General features: G+C 37.2%; 1 protein-coding gene across 1 annotated transcript in view; it reads right to left on the bottom strand.

Annotated features, from left to right (window-relative positions):
• Positions 1 to 1,790: 1,790 nt before the first annotated feature.
• The window catches only part of LOC126815767 (GTP-binding protein RAD), a 69,382-nt gene continuing 50,665 nt past the window's right edge, over positions 1,791 to 20,507 (bottom strand). The window contains exons 2-4 of the mRNA XM_050541693.2: positions 16,393 to 16,475; positions 11,299 to 11,482; positions 1,791 to 6,609 (exon numbers count right to left, since the gene is read on the bottom strand). Of these exons, the coding sequence (XP_050397650.1) occupies positions 6,371 to 6,609; positions 11,299 to 11,482; positions 16,393 to 16,475 (506 nt within the window). The 3' untranslated portion in view covers positions 1,791 to 6,370. The remainder of the gene's footprint in view (positions 6,610 to 11,298; positions 11,483 to 16,392; positions 16,476 to 20,507) is intronic.

Below are 20,507 nucleotides of genomic sequence, written 5' to 3'. Positions count from 1 at the left end.
CTGTAACAGTCTATTATATGGAATCAGTCAAACTTTACTTAACAAACTCCAAAGGATTCAAAATACTGCTGCTAGATTAGTTACCCGAACTTCAATCAGATCACACATTTCCCGAGCTCTATAAGAATTACATTGGCTCCCTATTAGATCCAGAATCCAATATAAAATTCTAGTTATTGCTCACAAATCCATTAATGGCAGAGCACCTCAATATCTGCAAGAATTGCTACAAGAGTACAAACCAACACGTCAGCTAAGATCAGGCAGTGGACTCCAACTTTCTGTCCCTACATCCAGAACCAACTACGGTGATAGGATGTTCATGAAGTCTGCTGCTGTTTTATGGAACGATCTACCCCTAACACTAAAACAAATAGAAGATACGAACACCTTTAAATCCAGATTGAAGACTATTCTTTTCACGAGAGCTTACGACTAAGCGCATTTGAGCAGGCATCCTGGATAAATCGCCCTATATAAATGACTAATTTAATTTAATTAATTAATTTCGATAAAGAGCTGACAGTACTAGCTATAATAGTTAAAAAATGGATATTATGTTGAAAATTTCAGTCAAATTACTTAATTGCTTCATGGCCGTTTGGAGAACAGTGTAGTCACGATTGTCATTGCTACCGTTGTTACGATAATAAACAAAGTCTTGATTATTCATAATATGTAATTAAATTACTAACTGGTAATCGTGTTTAACATGTTCAAAATCAAATTGGTCTAAAGGGTTCATTGTGGGTTTTGGCATGTGAATAAATGTCTAATTCATATAACATTTGAAGTCAAACGAGAGATTCGCATTTGACAGATTTAGCTCTTTCATAATGCATCATTAATAAATGGTACATTTGCACAATGGTTGTGTCACCGTGAATTTTAAACTAGTTCATCAGTAACAACAACAACAACATGGTTCGGTCACTGTGAACTTCAAACATGATTATATATACCAGCAACGATCTGGGGAATTATATAGCTAAAACATGTCATATAAATCAGCTTGATAAAGGTTAAACTGTCATCAATTATAGAAAATGAAATGGACTTGCACGTCTTTACTTTTCTGTACCAACCGAGATAATGAAGATATGGCTATACTGTTCGGCTCCGACTGGGCTAATGAAAACAGACATACGTCATACAGTGTTCTATGCGGAAAATTTGCCTGGACAGCGGTGCTTTGGCCTATTCTTCTATAAATATAGAATTACAACTCAACTGCCAAGGGTTCTTTTACGTGCACGCCAATTTGTATACGGGGCCAAGGTTTTTCGTGCCATCCGGACGACTATACGTTGTCCCTTGTCACGCTACCTTTTCTGCACCACTGACAAGGGGGAACCATGCCAGAAAAGCTAGATGAATTTTGTCGGCCAACACATTGATCGAACACGGGACCTTCAGGTTAGCGAGCCAACGTTTACCCCACTGAGTCACCGTGGCTCCCTGAATCATACGGAAAGCCAGTAGTGCACTTCTTGCTCATCTGGAAACAGTGCTTGGATAATGTTTAATACAAATAAGTATCTGTCTTTCGGAAACCATGTATATGTTAAAGTATCCGATGCTTCAGGTATACTAGAATTGGTCGTCCTTCTGGTGTAAACATTCTTGGTTTCAACCAATTTGTTTGGAATTTGCGCAAATATATTTCCTGGCAGGACAGGGGCGCATTGAAGGTACAATATGATGAGACATATAATATTATCGATCTCAAAGGCCAACAAATTCCAAAATCTGTAAAATCGAGAAATGATATTGTAAGAAAACACAACGCATAAGTAACATTCATTTTATTTTATTTTATTGTACATATTATTCATACGGTGTATGACAATGTTTCAGTCAAATGTATAATAAAATTTATAGACCGATCCGTTTATAGTAAAATAAAGATGATAATAGTACACAAGTTGACGATATAGTTTTATAGTTCGATGTATAATAAATATAACCTGGTTTTAAACATACAAATGAAAGTGAAATAGTCGAAACTAAATGATCTAGATTCATCCAAAATACCTTTGAACAAGTTTATTGTGTCGCTCCTAAAGATAATATCCAAATTTTAGTAGATACTTCAATTTTGATTGGCTAAGGACTAAAATCAATTTAATATTATCCAATCAAATTACTAAAATTTTGATTTTATCTTAGTTAAAATTTCGTGAAACAGGCCCCTGCTCTTAGATAAAGTGTAACCTCGGCGATGGAAATTGAAGAACAGTTAGCGAAAAGTTGATTTTAGCGTCTAGAATTAAAGTGGACAGTCACACTTTCTTAAACTTGCACATGATAAAATAGTCGGTCGAATGATCATCAGCAAGCAATGTAAACCGGGTGCACATTGATTTAAATAAACACTAAACAAACACGTTTTCGTTGTTTATCGACGCAGTGGACCAATCATATGGAAGAGCGCCGGGTTACGTGACATTTCCTTAAATTCACAGTAGGTAGACATTTCAAAATCATTTGAAATCACAGAATTTTTCTTTGATTTTAGTGCTAAATCGTGGTTCTATTTTTATATATATATGATTAGTTAGACAGTATGTGGTTTATGGTTCTGATTTCCCGTTAGTACATGATAAACACGAAATGTTAGGGGGGGGGGGGTGAATGGCCGAATGGTTAGCACGTGCGCGCTGTATCATAAGGTCTATCATTGAGTCAACTGGCGTGGTTTCGATTCTCCGGTTGTACGTGACAAGGAACAGGGTCGCCTTTCCAACCTCCTGGGTTTTCTCCGGGTTCTCCGGTTTCCTCCAACTGCTAAAGACCCAATTTGGATGGCCGAATGGTTAGCACGTGCGCACTGTATCATAAGGTCTGTCATTGAGTGAACTGGCGTGGTTTCGGTTCCCCGGTTGTACGTGACAAGGAGTAGCGTCGCCTGTCCAACCTTGTGGGTTTTCTCCGGGTTCTCCGGTTTCCTCCCACCGCTAAAGACCCCTACGCAAGCGAATTTTTGAAATAAAATAGAACCATATGTTAGTCCCGAAAGAAATGACATAGTTTGTGTCGAATGGACGTTAACCCCCTCTCTCTCGAAATGTTAGCTATCCAAATCTGTTTTCTTTTTATTTGAATCAGTGTGCACACGGCTTCTTGCCCATTTGACTATCGATTGAAGCTATTGGAATCGGTTAAGTAGAAAGTTGAAATCGATGAAAAACATTTTCTTGGAAAAAAACCCAATACAATCCAATTACAAAAAATATACAGAATAAATACACACAATCTTTATATACAAAAAATAATGACATTTCACAACCATAATATGGAAGAATGGACATACACCGTAATTTTAATATCCGTTATATAGATTAAGAATAGTAAATCTATGAAATATCCTAGCCGATGATCGTAATCTTATAAATACATCATCTGATAAAAAGATATTAAAGGAGGGGGGGGGGTCTTTTTGAAAACTCTCTGCGCCTGCAAAGAGTGGAAAACAAAGAATTGCTAGACGCACTACAATCGTGGAAACCGAAATAAGAGGTTTCAATTACTGGTCTTAATCCATATAACATTAATTCAGCGAGGCACATATTTAACAAAATTATAATTAAACAATAACATAATAGAGTCATACAAACATATTATCTCAATAACAAGAAGCACAAATATACCCTTTAATATGGAATTAAAAATACATAATCATAAACTGACCTTTATCTGAGTTCGATATATCCAATATTCAGATTTTGGATTCGTGACTCGACGATATTACCTTTCTAAAAATGTCTTTGACAGTCGATATACGATTCTTTTTATGTCGCCGACCAGATATCTTATTTATTAAAACCTAATATTATAAACCATAAATACCCTGTTATTGTACTGAAAGAACTAGGAACTTTACCATGGGGTTATCGCCTTCAACCGATCAAATCATTGCTCAGATATTGAATTCTAAATCATGGAAGAGGTGTCTATGTTTTATGGAGAAATGGATGAACTAAATGCGACGGTTTTAAAGGTATAATATGAATGAGTATGAATTATTGTCTTTGAAAGAGATATTAGAACGAGGATTATTATGATTATGATATTTGAAATCAATTTCACTTCTTGTTGAAACGTTTAAGACTTCTTTATGTGCGTGGCAAGGGACAACGTATAGTCGTTCGGATGGTACGGAAAACCTAGGTCCCGTGTAAAAACTTTAGCGATCCCTTGGCAATTGGAATTCCATAAAAAAAAATGTAGGCAGTAGCGCCGCTGTCCGGGCAAAATTTCCCTCACAGCACACTGTATGACGTAGGCTCGTCTTCATTTTCCCAGTCGGGGCAGAACAGTAGGACGTTATACCCTATTTCAATTTATTTCATTTCTTTACGTGCGGATACAGGTAAAATGCACGCCAGTTACCCCGTAGCTGGATAATCATGTGTCACAACCCTATGTCAATGCACTTCTATAACACTTCTGGTTCTTGGTAATCGCATGAAAAGTACTAAGTTGAAATACTTTAATTGTTCCCACTAAAGTCAAAGCAGACAAGTTATTAGAAAGTAATAATGTTTCAGAAATAGTTATAACATCACTAGGGAAATCATTACCGTTCTTTACGAATAAACTCGTAACTTCGGTTGGCGGGTGTGAGGGCTATAGATACCATTATATCATATAGACAGTACAATTGAGCCATTCACACACCAACTAATTCGGGCACAACAAACCAGGCAGTTCACATATATCTACAAAGTTACAATTATTTACTTTTTAAAGAAAGGACCTTAGTAAATATTTCTGATAATTAAAAACAAACGTCATGAAGAAAAGAATGGATGGTACGGAAATGGTAGAAAAATAATATTATTATTATCTTTCTACCAGTGAAATCAATAGAAACCAATGTAAACTTTAAATGGCCGAAAATTGAGTTAGAATGCATCAATTTCAATAATTTTTGGGCCAAAATATATTTGAATAAAAGCATTTATTAATCTAATTCAGGCATATTGTCGGGTGTATTTCGGTAAAAGTTAAAGTTTAAAACTACGTGTCTAGTAACTTAAATTCTTCGAGCATTACTGAAACGTTTTCTACACATGTTCATTAGAAAAAACCTATCTCCAGTATTATAATTATTGAATCCTTACATTGTGTCAGGGCATTAAACCTGATGCATTAGCCATTCGAACAGCATATTGGATAATTGATTCTTTTCGTCTACAAATAGATTCGCGTATAAAAATAAATGATATGGAAAATAATTAAATTTAAGAAAAAAAAATTCTCATGACCCATTTAACATACACTTTGTTATGTATAAACAAAATCCAAGAAATATTTACACCATAAATTATATAAAAAAAATTAAATTTTAATCAATAATGTACAACCACGCGAAATTCACAACCAAAAATGTCATTTGTTAAAGTTTTGTCAGCTAGTTTCTTTACTACACAGATTGACCACTCTTTTAATATCCGTAGATTTCCAACAGTTAGTCAATCTAATGTAAACTAGATGTTATTTTCGTTCCATTGTTTTTTCGGTTGCTCGCTTCGTTAAATTTCCCAAGACATGTTTAGGAAAATGCGTTCTGGGCCGATGACCACATCAACATAATACCATTGACCAATCAAATGTTCGGAAAACGAAATCATTTTCTGTATTCCGGGTCTCAATTTTGGAGCCTACCAATATCAACCAGAACGAGCTATAAAGATTACCTTTAGACCAAGGTGAAATGGAATAAAGGATCAAAAAATAAAACGGGACGGAATGTTGTTACACATTCAGAGCAAATGAAATCTTGGTAATATTAGGTACCCAAAGTGGTAAAAGTTTATAGTTTTAAATGTTTCTTCCCGTGTGGTTTAGGATTACGATGACACCAACTCAGATTATTTATTTTATTCATGATATTTTTATATAATGAGTGCCATCTTTGATGATTATAGTTGTTGACAGTTGCTGCATACACCCTAAGGCAAATATATTCCTGATTATCAATAATAAAGACATAAGTCAAGGTCAACTTTGTATATTTCAATAATAAAGTAGAAACGAGTAATAAGATCATAAAATAGTAATGGCAAAGTGACAGTTAGAAAATGCTATTTTGTCACTAATAACTTGGCAACCCAAAGAGTCAGGAGTTTTTAAAAGTTACTTCCATTTGGAAACACATTGATAACGAGGCAACACAATGGAACCAATAGTTTAAGTTTAAATACATGGTATGTCTCTTTCCTTTGTTTTTAAAAGTACGTATTATATTCACCTCCGGTTGAAAATACATCGATAACAAGGCAATACAATGAGAGCAAATGTTGCAGTTTTAGTGAAATAAACTGTTTCTTCGGTTAGGTTGATGACAAAATACTTCGACCATTATCTAAGGTCCATAAAGTTTCTCACATGACTTTGACATTGGGTCTCTTTTGAAAATCTTGCTCAGCAGATTCTTACTTCTGGAATAACAGCCATGTTCGTCGGAGCCCATTGCTCCATGTCGATGTTTCTTACGGCGTATTTGGCTTATAATTCCGACCAGTAGATCGTCTACGTTATGATTTAATACTACTGACGTTTCTACAAATTTACAGTCGTACATTGTAGCTATACTCTTTGATTCTGTAAAAAAACAAAAAAAAAACAAGGGTATTATTAACTCAGAAATATTTATTTAGGTCAAATGTGATGTGTTATATAAAGGTGGGGTAAGACCAGTATGATTTTATGTTTAGTTACCAAAACCTCTTCGGTTGGGTACCGAATTTGGGTGGAAACTATATATTTATAACGAAACATTATCAGGAAATCCGCCATTTCACCACGTTAGTTTTCACAGTGGAACACAAATTAGGATATATATCTATCTCAATCTGGGCTTGGTCCATCTAGGCGTGAAGTTGTGTCATCACTCAAAACAGATCAATAAAATTTAATGAATTCGTCAATTTTATTTTTGACAACACTTAAAGGGGCAAAGCCTTTTTAAGCTTGGCTCTATAAGATTTATAGCATAACGCAGACAACTTCTAAATTTGGCGAAATAAATAAAAAAAATAATTTTACTAAATTGACACTCAAAATCAAAATAAAGTGTTGATTGGGTTAAGTATGTCATATCCATCTATAATTAGTTAAGTGTGAATAATTGTTTGATCCACGGACCTAACAGAAGACAGCAGCAAATAACACAGATATCAAAACTATTGAAACTATCTCGAAAATGTTTACATTAAGTATCGTTCTTTTTGTAATGTACCAATTTTAATGTCATAAATTGAAGCTGGATTGTAACGCAGCGAATGGGTTATTGATGGCGTTACCACACATCATGAGAAATATCACAAACAGTGGTTAACACTCTGTAATAATTAATTTATTTAATCTATTAAGGTATAGCCTATGTAACTGACAAATAATCTCATATATTCAGGTGGTTAGAAAGAAATATCATATTTTTCGAAATATCTATAGGTCGAAAAGGTGGACATATACTATTCAAAAAAAGTAGGGGATATTTGATTTTTAAGTGTTATTAAAGTCACCTAATGAAACTGACGAAGAAACAAATGACAAAATGAAATGAAGTTCACATTCATCGATTTATTCCAAATGATCGTTAGACTAAGTAAGGCACAGACTGACCATTATAAGGGTAAAATGATACCCGGGGTCAAACAGCAAAGTTACCACAGCATCACAACCAAGTCAGTAACGGGTAAATCCTCCTCCGTTTGCCAAACAAGCATTGATCCGACGTGGCATACTCCTAATGAGACGTCTAAGGTCATTTTGGTCCAGATTGTCCCATTCCTGTTGCAACGCAGCAGCAAGTTCTTGGACATTGGCAGGACGTTGTTGACGTTGACGTAACCTCTGTCCAAGCATGTCCCAGACATGCTCGATGGGGGAGAGGTCGGGACTCAGTGCTGGCCAAGGTAATGTGGTGATGTTCTGTTGTTGGAGGTAACCTGTAACGATCCTGGCCCTGTGACATCTTGCGTTGTCATCCTGGAAGATGAAACGGCGGCCATGACGTCGTGCGAACGGCACAACATGGACTGCCAAGATGTTGTCCCGGTAGTACTGACCTGTAACACGCCCTGCAACAACATGTAAAGCCGTTCTTCCAGCAACAGTGATGCCTCCCCACACCATAACAGAACCACCCCCAAATCGATCATGTCTGATGACGTTAACGTCTTGGAAGCGCTCGTTTCGACGACGCCACACCCTCCTACGTCTGTCCAAAAAATCAACAGTGAACCTTGACTCATCTGAAAACATCACATTGCTCCAGCGTCGATTATCCCAGTGTTGACGATCCCTACACCAACGACGTCTTGCCTGAATGTGATGATCTCTCAAACAAGGGATCACGCGAGGACGTCGGGCGCGAAGGTGACCCCTATGCAGTCGATTCCGAATCGTCTGGCCACTCACTCTCACACCAGTGTCTGTTTGAAGACGAGCGCTGATCTGATTTGCTGTGATGACACGATTTCTCAAGGCCAAGGTACGGATAAATCGATCCTGGGCTTGAGTTGTCGCCCTTGGTCGACCTGAGCGTGGTCTGTCCTGTACAGATTGTGTATCACGGTATCTGGACCATAGCCTGCTTATGACAGACTGAGAAACATTCATAGTCCGCGCCACAACCGCCTGTGTTGTGCCGATCTGTAGCATGCCAAGGGCACGTAACCTTTCATTTTGGGTAAGCCGACGCATATCAAAATTTGTTTTCTGGTCACTAAAACAATTAAACTGATGTTTCCACCCTGGAATTCAATGCCACAATGACTGTAACATTCAAAGTCAGAGTCGTGCAAATCTTGGGTTGGACCCCCATGATGATCCCAAGCATCACATGCATTCCATGCGGTAGCTATTGGTGCGTTTGGGCGTCACATGTAACTGGAAATGTTTCTTCTGTTAGGTTCTATAGTGACTTTTTTCGTAGTCATTTGCATATTTTAGTATTATGCCCCCAAAATCAAATATCCCCTACTTTTTTTGAATAGTATATTACGCTCGAAGAAACATGCCACGATCCTTTCTGTGAGACCAATACCAGAGGCGGATCAAGGCTCTGATGGACCCTAGGCAGCTCGACCAGCTGGGCCCTTTGATGAATTGGTTTGCCGTAGTAAAACTAAGACCGCTTAGTTTGCCGCTTTTTTCAGCATTTCAGCTTCATGTTTTTTCTATTCTCTCTTCTCCCATCCACACCTTTGCCTTTGAGCCATATCAACGGCGAACAGGCCTACGTCGAAGTGAGGCGGCTTTCACATAATGAAAGAAAGACAAATTTCAAGAGAAAATCGCAAAAACTTTTTTAAAATGAAAGCGAAACCGGATGCCAGGCTAATGCAAGGCGAGCGAGTGACCAGTCTCCCAGTTGGAGTGATCGATTACACTAAAGCTCACCTCGAACACTATGGTGTCACTGACCGTGTGTGCTTCTTCTCCCATAGTGAACGGCCGACACAACCGAGTGAGCTTCGTCAAATTTAAAAAGGTCATCAAAGCAAAAAGTTTATGGGCCCTATTTTTGCTTGGGCCCTAGGCAGCTGCCTACAGTGCCTATGGGGTAATCCGCCTCTGATTAATACGGAAAATTAAAGAATGAAAATGTTAAATATATCTGTTTTGTGGTGCATAAAATTGTTGCTGGAAAGTATGAAATTATGAGTATCAAAAATCACAATGTGAATGTCCATTACACCTTTTATTCCCATAGCTATGTCAATGCATTGATGATACACTTTTTTCATAAAGAGTTCTATTTTCACTTAATTGCAGCCTTGACCACCGATCTGAAAACTTCAAATTATCTCAGTTACACGGTTTTTTGATTGAAAGCTGTTCAGTGCCCCCAAATGAATCGCGTGTTCTTTATTCAACCATTAATGTCAGCGTGTTGTGGTTAAGCACTCTAAAAAAGACACCATTTAATGGCCGAGCAGGTCATAGGCAGACGTAGAATATAAAAGAGAATCCTTAATTGGTTTAGTGTTTCGTGAGAGGTTTTATTTAAGAGATTGATTCGTCTGTTTTCACTTTCCCAATGTTAAATCAAACGAAATTGTGAGAATATGTCCGCCGTTTTACCACCTTGTATTTTTAACCAATAAAAAACGCATAAAAAGTAAACCCGGGATGTTTTTCCGATATTGTTTTTTCTGGCAACAAATCACTAGTATTGTCATTGAAAGTAATGATATTTTGTCAGCAAATATGTATTCATTGCAGTTATTTGCTTGGTCATACATTTCGAGTATTTTTCTTATGCCCGGAGCAGAAAAGTGAAATAATATTTTTTAACGAAAAAGAAAAGTTGCTTAGTAATTATTTTCTGACTGTGATACATCTCTTTTATATTTCACTTGCTGTTAGCGAATGCAAGATTTCTTTACGAACGCTTTCCTTCTTCTTTTTTTCTTGAAATTAGATATTATATTTCTTAGAAACTTGGAAGATTATTTTATTATTCTGTTTTGGACTGGGGGCAAATTATTGTCAAGTGGGTTTATCAGCAAAAATAATTTCTTGTAATAATACCAATTTCTAATCCTTTCTGAAAGCATAGATTTCATTTAATTTGACTTACGTCTTTTTTTTCGTTTGCCAGCGTCATTGTTGTTTTGTCATTTACAGATTGGCTTTTATTTTAACGGATGTTCTCAATCATCATTTTAAAATCCGGATAAAACATGATTGATTTCTGACAAAAACACAAAACAATGATATTCAATTATCTGATTTATTTGCGTTTCTTTGCATGTTTTGGTCAATCACAATTCCTCCCCAAAGTTCAATCTGCTTTCAAGCAGGCGAAATGTGGTGTGTGTGTGTGTGTGTGGTAGCTAAATCTCGCCCTTTTTGTCTTGACTATGACAAGTTCGTTTGAACCCTTCAGAAATACCCGCATGGTCTAGTGGCATTCTTCGATTCTGGTGTTGGCCTAATTCCCCCTTGTCAGTGGCGCAGGACGGAAGGCCAAGCAAGAAACAGCGTATAGGCGATCGGGTGGGACGAAAAGAACGTGGTCTCGTCTACACCTTGACAGCTGGAATTCAATTGCCTCATAGCACACTGCGTGGTGTATGCCCGGGTGGAGCTGAAAACTAGGGCGTTAATTTCCGTTTCATTCATTCGTTTCATTGACATTCATTAGGCAGCAACGAAACACCAAACAGGGAGGACGTACATTGCGACATCGTTATAACGCGGTTTGCAAAGGTCTCAATACAGGCAGTTATAATGAATCACGCATTTTTGTTAAATTATTTATACATCTTGCAGTATTACCTTCTGTACTGACGACTCGCGTTCTAACCAAGTCACATTTATTAGCTACCAGTATAATAGCGTTGTCAGTTTCAGCCCTCTGTTTTAATTCATATAATATGTCGGTCGCTTTCTCAAAACTCGTTCTGTCATCTATGGCAAATACTATAATATAGGCATCTATGGTTGTTTGAGCTCTCCAATCCTACAAATACAAAATAAAAGTAATTTTAAGGAATAAAAAAATCTTAAATTCGATTGTAAATGGTAACTCATTAGTACTGATCTTAAGTTACAATCAATTTAAATTTTTTTATGAATATACTGTTCTAGCAAACTATGTCGTCAAACTAGCTAATTTTTTATATCCGAAATGTCCAATGGACTAATGTGATAATTTATAAAAATTTATATTGCAGCGTAATCTACAGCGTAATCTTCATGCTGTAAGCACCAACCACACATCAAATGACATAATACGTAAACATATTAATACATGTAGTTCTAATAATTCAGAAAAGTTGGATTTGAATGAATATAAAACAGCCAATGTTCCTGACGACTAAAGGAATTACGCCATATTTAATTTATACTGAACTACGTGTACTTTGATTGATATCATTAATGTATGATGACTATGCTGTTTCCGGGGATTCCGGAAGTATAGCCATAAAACCCCTAAGGTCGCATATTTACGATGGAAAAAGGGTTTCCCAGTTATTAATCGCCTTCTCATTATTAGTCAACTTTACCACTCAACGTAAGTAAATAACATTTGGAATATAATCCGATTACACTCTAGACCTATCATTTATTACTGTTCGATGTACTATACTATTCAAAAAAAGTAGGGGATATTTGATTTTGGGGGCATAATACTAAAATATGCAAATGACTACGAAAAAAGTCACTATAGAACCTAACAGAAAAAACATTTCCAGTTACATGTGACGCCCAAACGCACCAATAGCTACCGCATGGAATGCAGGTGATGCTTGGGATCATCATGGGGGTCCACCCAAGATTTGCACGACTCTGACTTTGAATGTTACAGTCATTGTGGCATTGAATTCCAGGGTGGAAACATCAGTTTAATTGTTTTAGTGACCAGAAAACAAATTTTGATATGCGTCGGCTTACCCAAAATGAAAGGTTACGTGCCCTTGGCATGCTACAGATCGGCACAACACAGGCGGTTGTGGCGCGGACGATGAATGTTTCTCAGTCTGTCATAAGCAGGCTATGGTCCAGATACCGTGATACACAATCTGTACAGGACAGACCACGCTCAGGTCGACCAAGAGCGACAACTCAAGCCCAGGATCGATTTATCCGTACCTTGGCCTTGAGAAATCGTGTCATCACAGCAAATCAGATCAGCGCTCGTCTTCAAACAGACACTGGTGTGAGAGTGAGTGGCCAGACGATTCGGAATCGACTGCATAGGGGTCACCTTCGCGCCCGACGTCCTCGCGTGATCCCTTGTTTGAGAGATCATCACATTCAGGCAAGACGTCGTTGGTGTAGGGATCGTCAACACTGGGATAATCGACGCTGGAGCAATGTGATGTTTTCAAGATGAGTCAAGGTTCACTGTTGATTTTTTTGACAGACGTAGGAGGGTGTGGCGTCGTCGAAACGAGCGCTTGCAAGACGTTAACGTCATCAGACATGATCGATTTGGGGGTGGTTCTGTTATGGTGTGGGGAGGCATCTCTGTTGCTGGAAGAACGGCTTTACATGTTGTTGCAGGGCGTGTTACAGGCCAGTACTACCGGGACAACATCTTGGCAGTCCATGTTGTGCCGTTCGCACGACGTCATGGCCGCCGTTTCATCTTCCAGGATGACAACGCAAGATGTCACAGGGCCAGGATCGTTACAGGTTACCTCCAACAACAGAACATCACCACATTGCCTTGGCCAGCACTGAGTCCCGACCTCTCCCCCATCGAGCATGTCTGGGACATGCTTGGACAGAGGTTACGTCAACGTCAACAACGTCCTGCCAATGTCCAAGAACTTGCTGCTGCGTTGCAACAGGAATGGGACAATCTGGACCAAAATGACCTTAGACGTCTCATTAGGAGTATGCCTCGTCGGATCAATGCTTGTTTGGCAAACAGAGGAGGATTTACCCGTTACTGACTTGGTTGTGATGCTGTGGTAACTTTGCTGTTTGACCCCGGGTATCATTTTACCCTTATAATGGTCAGTCTGTGCCTTACTTAGTCTAACGATCATTTGGAATAAATCGATGAATGTGAACTTCATTTCATTTTGTCATTTGTTTCTTCGTCAGTTTCATTAGGTGACTTTAATAACACTTAAAAATCAAATATCCCCTACTTTTTTTGAATAGTATATATGCTACTGTATTTAAGAGTGCGCAACTTTAAGTATTCGACATACTTTGCAGCAGAGTCTTCTGCATACTTTCGTAACCAACAGTCCATCTGAGATGCTTGGATAACCTAAACCATTGAAAATCAAAGGATGAGGCATGTTTTCGAATTGCTGCGAAACTTTACCTGTTTTAGGTGGAATCGTTCAGTGGGAATATTTTAAGAAAATTTTCTGTCGCATCGACTCTAATGAAATTACAAAGGGGTAGAAATGATGTAGAATGAAAAAAATCAATTAACAACATTTCGCCAAGTCAAAAGTAAACAATTAATATCTTCCAATCTGACATGAAATATATTAACTTGTTTTGGGTAAACATTTCTATCAATCAGAATAAACAGGAAATATTACTAATGAATTGGATGAAAATTTTTCCAAAGAATGTTCACTAGTGTTGAAATTGAGTCTGCCATGGTCTGTCATGGACGCACATGGTTGAGGGTACGGTTTGGATAAGGATACAGTGAGACTCACTAAAGCTTTTTATTTAGATTGCCAATTATATTTTGTGTCAAGAAATATTCATGGTCGCCGTTTCCAAAGATGAATAGGGATCGCTGCATTGCCGTGTTAAGCTTAGTGACGTATTTACATGTAAATAAATATTTATATCAGGCATCCTTGTCGTGTAGCCATCATGTATACAAGTTAAAAAAATATACCCATGCCAGTACGGTAATACACAGTTAAAACAGAATGTCGAAATGATTAAAATTCTGGGTTCCTGAATCTGCCGTGTCTGAATCCGCAATGCATCTTCTTGTCAGGGGTGACATTCGGGTATGACGAGAAGTCCGGATCCCATGAACAAACTGGTAGCACACGGAAACTGGTAGCAGTTGAAATGCCGAGAAGAATGTAGCTAGAAACAGGCCAAATTGCAAACATGAGAACATGCTGAGAATGGGCAATGACGACGTTGTGGCAGGAAAGCGGAGGTTGAGCAGGCGACACTACTCCTTGTCACATACAAGCTTGCGGTCGAAACCACGACCTCTCTCTCTTTATTGACCAGGGTATTTTTTCAATAAAAGCAATTGTGCATGGTTAAATTACCGCACAGTCACCGTATTTAATTAACGCCGCTTCCCTAAATGTTGAAAAAACAGATCAGATCATTATTATTTTTTTTACAATGCATGTGTTCAGAATTTGCATGATGACGTACGGTATACTTGTTATGGAATTCAAGTAATCCGGTGTTTATATATATATGAAGTTAGGTTGGGTTTTTCTACTCAATTGTTTATATCTGTTAGCGTCTGGAAATCCTTAAGATCGGGCTTAAACGCTAACTCCGTGTAACAAGTCTTATTAAAACTGATTTATTGCCGCAATGAGCGGGTGTGTTAGTTTCATTTGGGTTTATTTTTTGTCATTACGAGAGGAGTGTACGTTTAATTGCCGTGCAGAAGAACAAAATATTTTCTATCACACACACACACACCAGATTCCATCTTTGGAGGGTCTTCAGTAAGGAAAGTAATTTGCGCCAAAACAGAAGATTTTAATATCATACCAGATATCAGTGCTACTGCTCCCCGACAAACCACAGATCAGAGATAGAGAGACGGAGACAGAGAGGTTGAAAAAGAGAGGGGGAGAGCCGAGAAGAACCACTGGGAGAGAGAGGGAGAGGAATGGGGTTTAACGTCCACTCGACACAAATTAGGTCATTTCGGGACTAACATATGGTTTAATTTTATTTCATTAATTCGCTTGCGCGTAGGGTTTTTTTTAGCAGTGGGAGGAAACCGGAGGACCCGGAGAAAACCCACGAGGTTGGACAGGCGACCCTACTCCTTGTCACGTACAACCGGGGATTCGAAACCACGCCAGTTGACTCAATGACAGGCCGTATGATACAGCACGCACGTGCTAACCATTCGGCCATCCAACCCCCCAAGAACCACTGGATCTATATCAAATTAACATAAATTATTGCACCAACTGGGACAATTGGGGGGGGGGGGGTACACGCGAAGGAGTATACACGATGGACCTCGATTTTTCGTCCCATCCGAACGATTAGGTACGTTTCTTTACGAAACACTTCATCCTGCAAATGGATCTTTAAAGCTAAGTTCTCACTGATCAAATATCCGTGATTGTTTTCAGTGACGAAACGGCCAAGCAATGTAGTCTTTGATCTCTGTTTAAATCATTTGTAGATTATACATTGGATTATGTTTTCATTAAGATAAATTGTTCTTAGTAGACCATACATTATTATTATTTAGATTCCGTTTCAGTTAAGGTAAATCACGCGTAGTAGATCATACATTATTGTTTGGATTATGTTTCACTTAGTAAATTATACATTTGCTTATGTTATAATTAAGGTAAACTACATCTTGTAAATTGATTAATACAACCTTGGATATTGCGAAATTCATGGTCGGCTAATAATTATAAAAAAACGTTATATAGAAGATTCGAACGCTTTTCAAACCAACTCCCTTGCAAACTAATTATTGTGAAAGGAACATCAGCTTAAAACGGTTTAATTCTGTTCAGCTGTTATAAAGATATCCTGTGTCTATTTTTAATGCGATGAAATCAAGCTGGGAGATTATCTACCAATAATGTTTAGGTTCTGTTTCTTTCTTAATTGATATTAAATATTCACTTCGTAAATTTTAGATATTGTCCTTGAAATAAATGTAAGTGACTATAAGAGGTTTTAAAAAATAAAGAACTAAACACCTACCATATCTGGATCAGGATCTATAAAATCTACAGATGATTCTTCACCATCTAACATAACTGATACATTTGAATCTGATTCACCATCTGAAATAATACACAAATCTCTATACTCGCCGTTCTTTTATTATTCCCCTACTCCTTAAATTGTTATGTGAAATAACCAAATAAAGCGCAGGGGGGGGGGGCGTTGCGTACGCGTATTCGATCAGGTGGAGAGGGGCCAATCAGCGAGTCCTATGCTGTGTTTCTTTCCGATTCTGTTTCGGCTACTAGGCCTTTTGTTTGCAAAGCACAACACACCATAATTTAGGGTACTAACTAAGATATAAGGAAGACGTTAAATAGGCTATCTAACGACAGGGGTAATAATATCACCGCACTTTGAGCATACGCCTGAGTGGGGGAAATAAATGTACACATTATTATAAGAAATGGCCCGTGTTCTGGAAAGGGAATGCGTAACCCGTCTTGTTCACGGCACCACTTGAATTTCAGAACCTGAAATTACTTGTTGGGAGGCAATCTCGGGGAAAGTGGTCACCGATTAAATAATATAATCCAAAGAATGACGTCAACAGTTAAATATTTGGTCCATTATATGATAGCAATATAATAATACTTGTGTAAATTACTTTCTACACAGTTGGAAACTAGTAGTTAAATCCGGGATAACGCCATGTCTGTTTCAAGGGCATCTGGGATTATCTATCGACATATCCGCGTCTATAGAATATCCCAGAACTCGTGAATGTCTAATGAAGTGGATATAAACATAGCTCGCACAGACTTACTGGCTAAAGGGAATATGCCTACACGTAAACATAACTTTCAAAGTCAAATTATTTCCTATATTCCATTCACAATGGTTTTAATTTTTGGCATCTTATTGGGTTGTTTTTGTTCACTTTATCTTCTTTTTGTTTTTTTGTTTTTGTTTTTTTTTTAGAGGGGGAGGGGTACTATTAAAGCATGACTTAACCTGATTAACTTATCTAAACTTACTTTGCCTGCGATTAACGAGAGTATATCACAACAATGGCTTCATATATGGAAATATATATCAAACTGAAAGTTTTAGGTAAATGGACCGTAACCGTTCTATTTTTAAGCATTAAAAAAAATGTCAATTTTGTTTATAATCGTTATAAAAATTTCAGTCCTAAAAGAAATTTACTTACGAGAAAACAAGCTAATCTAAAAAGTTAAAAGGTAATCATTGATTTTTTTTCCTCATTGTCTAAACTATTACTTCACTAATAAAAACATAAACATAATTCTATGATAATATTAAATGTCAACAATTATTGTACCTGGATTTTATTATTACGAATTAAAAACTTACAGTAATATAATAACGTTTTGTTATACATTATTATAGAAACAAATAGTGAAACAATTGTCTTGCAACAAGTAAACCAATACCTAAATAACCATCTTTTTCACAAGATAATATTACCGCAAAACGTTTATTAGATTAACTTAGATTACATTGTGGAGGTGATTGACCCTTTGACTCCTCGTGTTACATTTTGTATTGCTTTAACATTATATCTTTCAAAATGTAATAATGCTAAAACTATAAGACTTCAATGAAACAAAGTGTTTTTAGACATTATTGATTTTTGTAATTTAATTCCGTTTATTCTGGAAAATTCCATAAAGGTTGACCTAAATTTTTTAAGTATCTGGAACATAGTCGATGAAAATACCATTTAACGTAAGTGTGTATTGAGAATTGTACTCAGCCGTTTGGAATGGGTATATAATCGAATACCAATATCAGAAGACGACTTCAATGGATTGGCCATTTTTTTCTGAATGATCGACTAATCTTCTATCAACCACCACGGTGTAAATACAACAATATTATGGAAGTTTGTCGAGAAGCATAACAGTATGGGAAAACCATGAAGGTGCCATGACATTCCAGTAAGGTGGGCTCACCCAGGAGACATACCACAATCTCAGACCGTATACACTAAAAGCTTTATCACCAAATGATTTAATCTAGTTGGTGGTATAACAGTGTTAGTTTATTCTGTATGATACGAAGGATCTGAATCATGCCCAGACCGACAAACCAATAATATGATTTTAAATTTACATTCACACGATCGTTAAAGTATAGCATTGTGTCATTCGCGATTACTTTCTTCTTATCGGGGGGAAATTGATTGTCCCTTAACTTTTATAGCTACAACAGACCAGGCAGCCCAGACCAGTATTTGGTACGCGAGCGGATCCTTCCTTGGCGTCTCCGTCGAGTTTCAATTCGCAAAGGAATATACATCAAACCTAAAGCCGGTAATGTCAATATTAATCTATCTACGAGCAGCACCCCTTTAAGAATTCAACCCAAATAAAGATGTATACCATAACATTTTCTGTTGTAGTTTATAACCGTTATGGATTGCAAACTTTTAGCCAGGTATCTAGTACAGATACAATAACAAATTAACTTGATTAGTTTTTATTACAAGTCGTTTGCTATTTTGATATAGCTATGATATATCAGAGGGCTATGATGTAACAGAGGTTTATTTGCTAATGAAGGGCTAACATTTAAGAAATGAAATGTAATCCCCATATGCACAGACAACTTTAATTTAATTACATTTTAAACTAATCCCATGTCTATGATGTATCATAGTTCTAGTTGCGAACGAAGAGCGATCATTTATGGCCACATTTCCCCATTGACTTTAATGTTAATTCTCGTCTCTTAGACCGGCTCTATCTTTTCCCCACATTTCCGATGGGTAAAACGCTTTCTACCATAGATGGAGCAACATGTGACAACCTCCTGCTAAAAAGCACGTATGAGGTTCATCATGAAAAACTTGAGATAAACAAACGGGAAGTAGAGACAAGTAAACATCCAATTTTCCGCCCTACCTAACCAACCTCTCAACACTTGTATCCATCCATCTCAAAAATTCACCAAAACCTGGCAGAAAATGTATATTCAAACCCTTTTCTTCAATTCCACACCAAAAATTCAACAAAGATCGGCATGCAAAAGGGGGGGGGGGGAGGGGGGGAAAGACTATAAATAGCTTTGGCCTTTATGAAATGATCGCCTCTGTTTTCCCGCGAAGGTCTAACAACTTTAATTTAAAGGACCTAAGTCCGTAACTCAAAATCCTCCAAAATCTTCGACATCGAAAATACGAATTATTGGTCAATTTAAATCAACATTGATGATGTAAACTTACGGGAAAAGATGAGCCTCTGATATTCGATATTTAAGATAAAATATTTTTTTTAACATTGGTACACGAATCGTGTACCATAATGCGCTTCAGACCCAGTTGTATTGAGAGACCCGAGGGACGAGGCTAGACACATTGCACCAAATCAAATGGAGTTATGTAGACTAGAATAACTAGACGCTAGCAATTTGCACTCGATTGAGATTGCTGACTTATTTCGCCGAAAATAACTGATTTGAAATTGGAGTAAAAACGGAAACCATTAAATGTAAATCAGTTTATATACATTCATATTACAGTATTATATGCGTTGCGACCCACTTTTGTGAATTTCTAGGTCCCAAATGTTAGCGATTTAGCTCCTTTAATTACATTTTATAATAATGCCATATTTGTGATGTTTATGGAGTTGACTTTCTTGTGAAGGACGATTATTTGAATTTAATCACCGGAAGTACTAATATCTGTTTTGTGATGAAATTCTACCATTTATTTATCAAAATAAGATGTGTAAACATATTAACTTTAAATTTAAACATAAATCCCAGTTTGATTAATTATAATTAATCACCTAATTGGTGATTTTCTGCTAAAAAATTATATTTATGTTTACAGTCAGGCTCCTTCTGACGTTTCGGAAACTTTCGTTGTGTAATATGTCGGTTTTTAATGTTAAAATGACCAATAGAACTATCCCAGATGTCACAAAGTATGCGTAAAGACTGGGTAATTTCTGGACTAACATAATGGTTCAATTTTATTTCAATAATTCACCTGCGTGTAGGGGTCTTTAGCAGTGGGAGGAAACCCATCGAGGTTGGACAGGCGACCCTACTCCTTGTCATATCTGGGAAACGAAACCACGCCAAATGACTCAATGACAGACCTTATAGTTTCTCGCGCA

Source organism: Patella vulgata, chromosome 3, assembly GCF_932274485.2.
Source record: "Patella vulgata chromosome 3, xgPatVulg1.2, whole genome shotgun sequence".
In the NCBI taxonomy this organism is placed as follows: domain Eukaryota; kingdom Metazoa; phylum Mollusca; class Gastropoda; family Patellidae; genus Patella; species Patella vulgata.
This window is presented reverse-complemented; position numbering and strand designations above follow the sequence as displayed.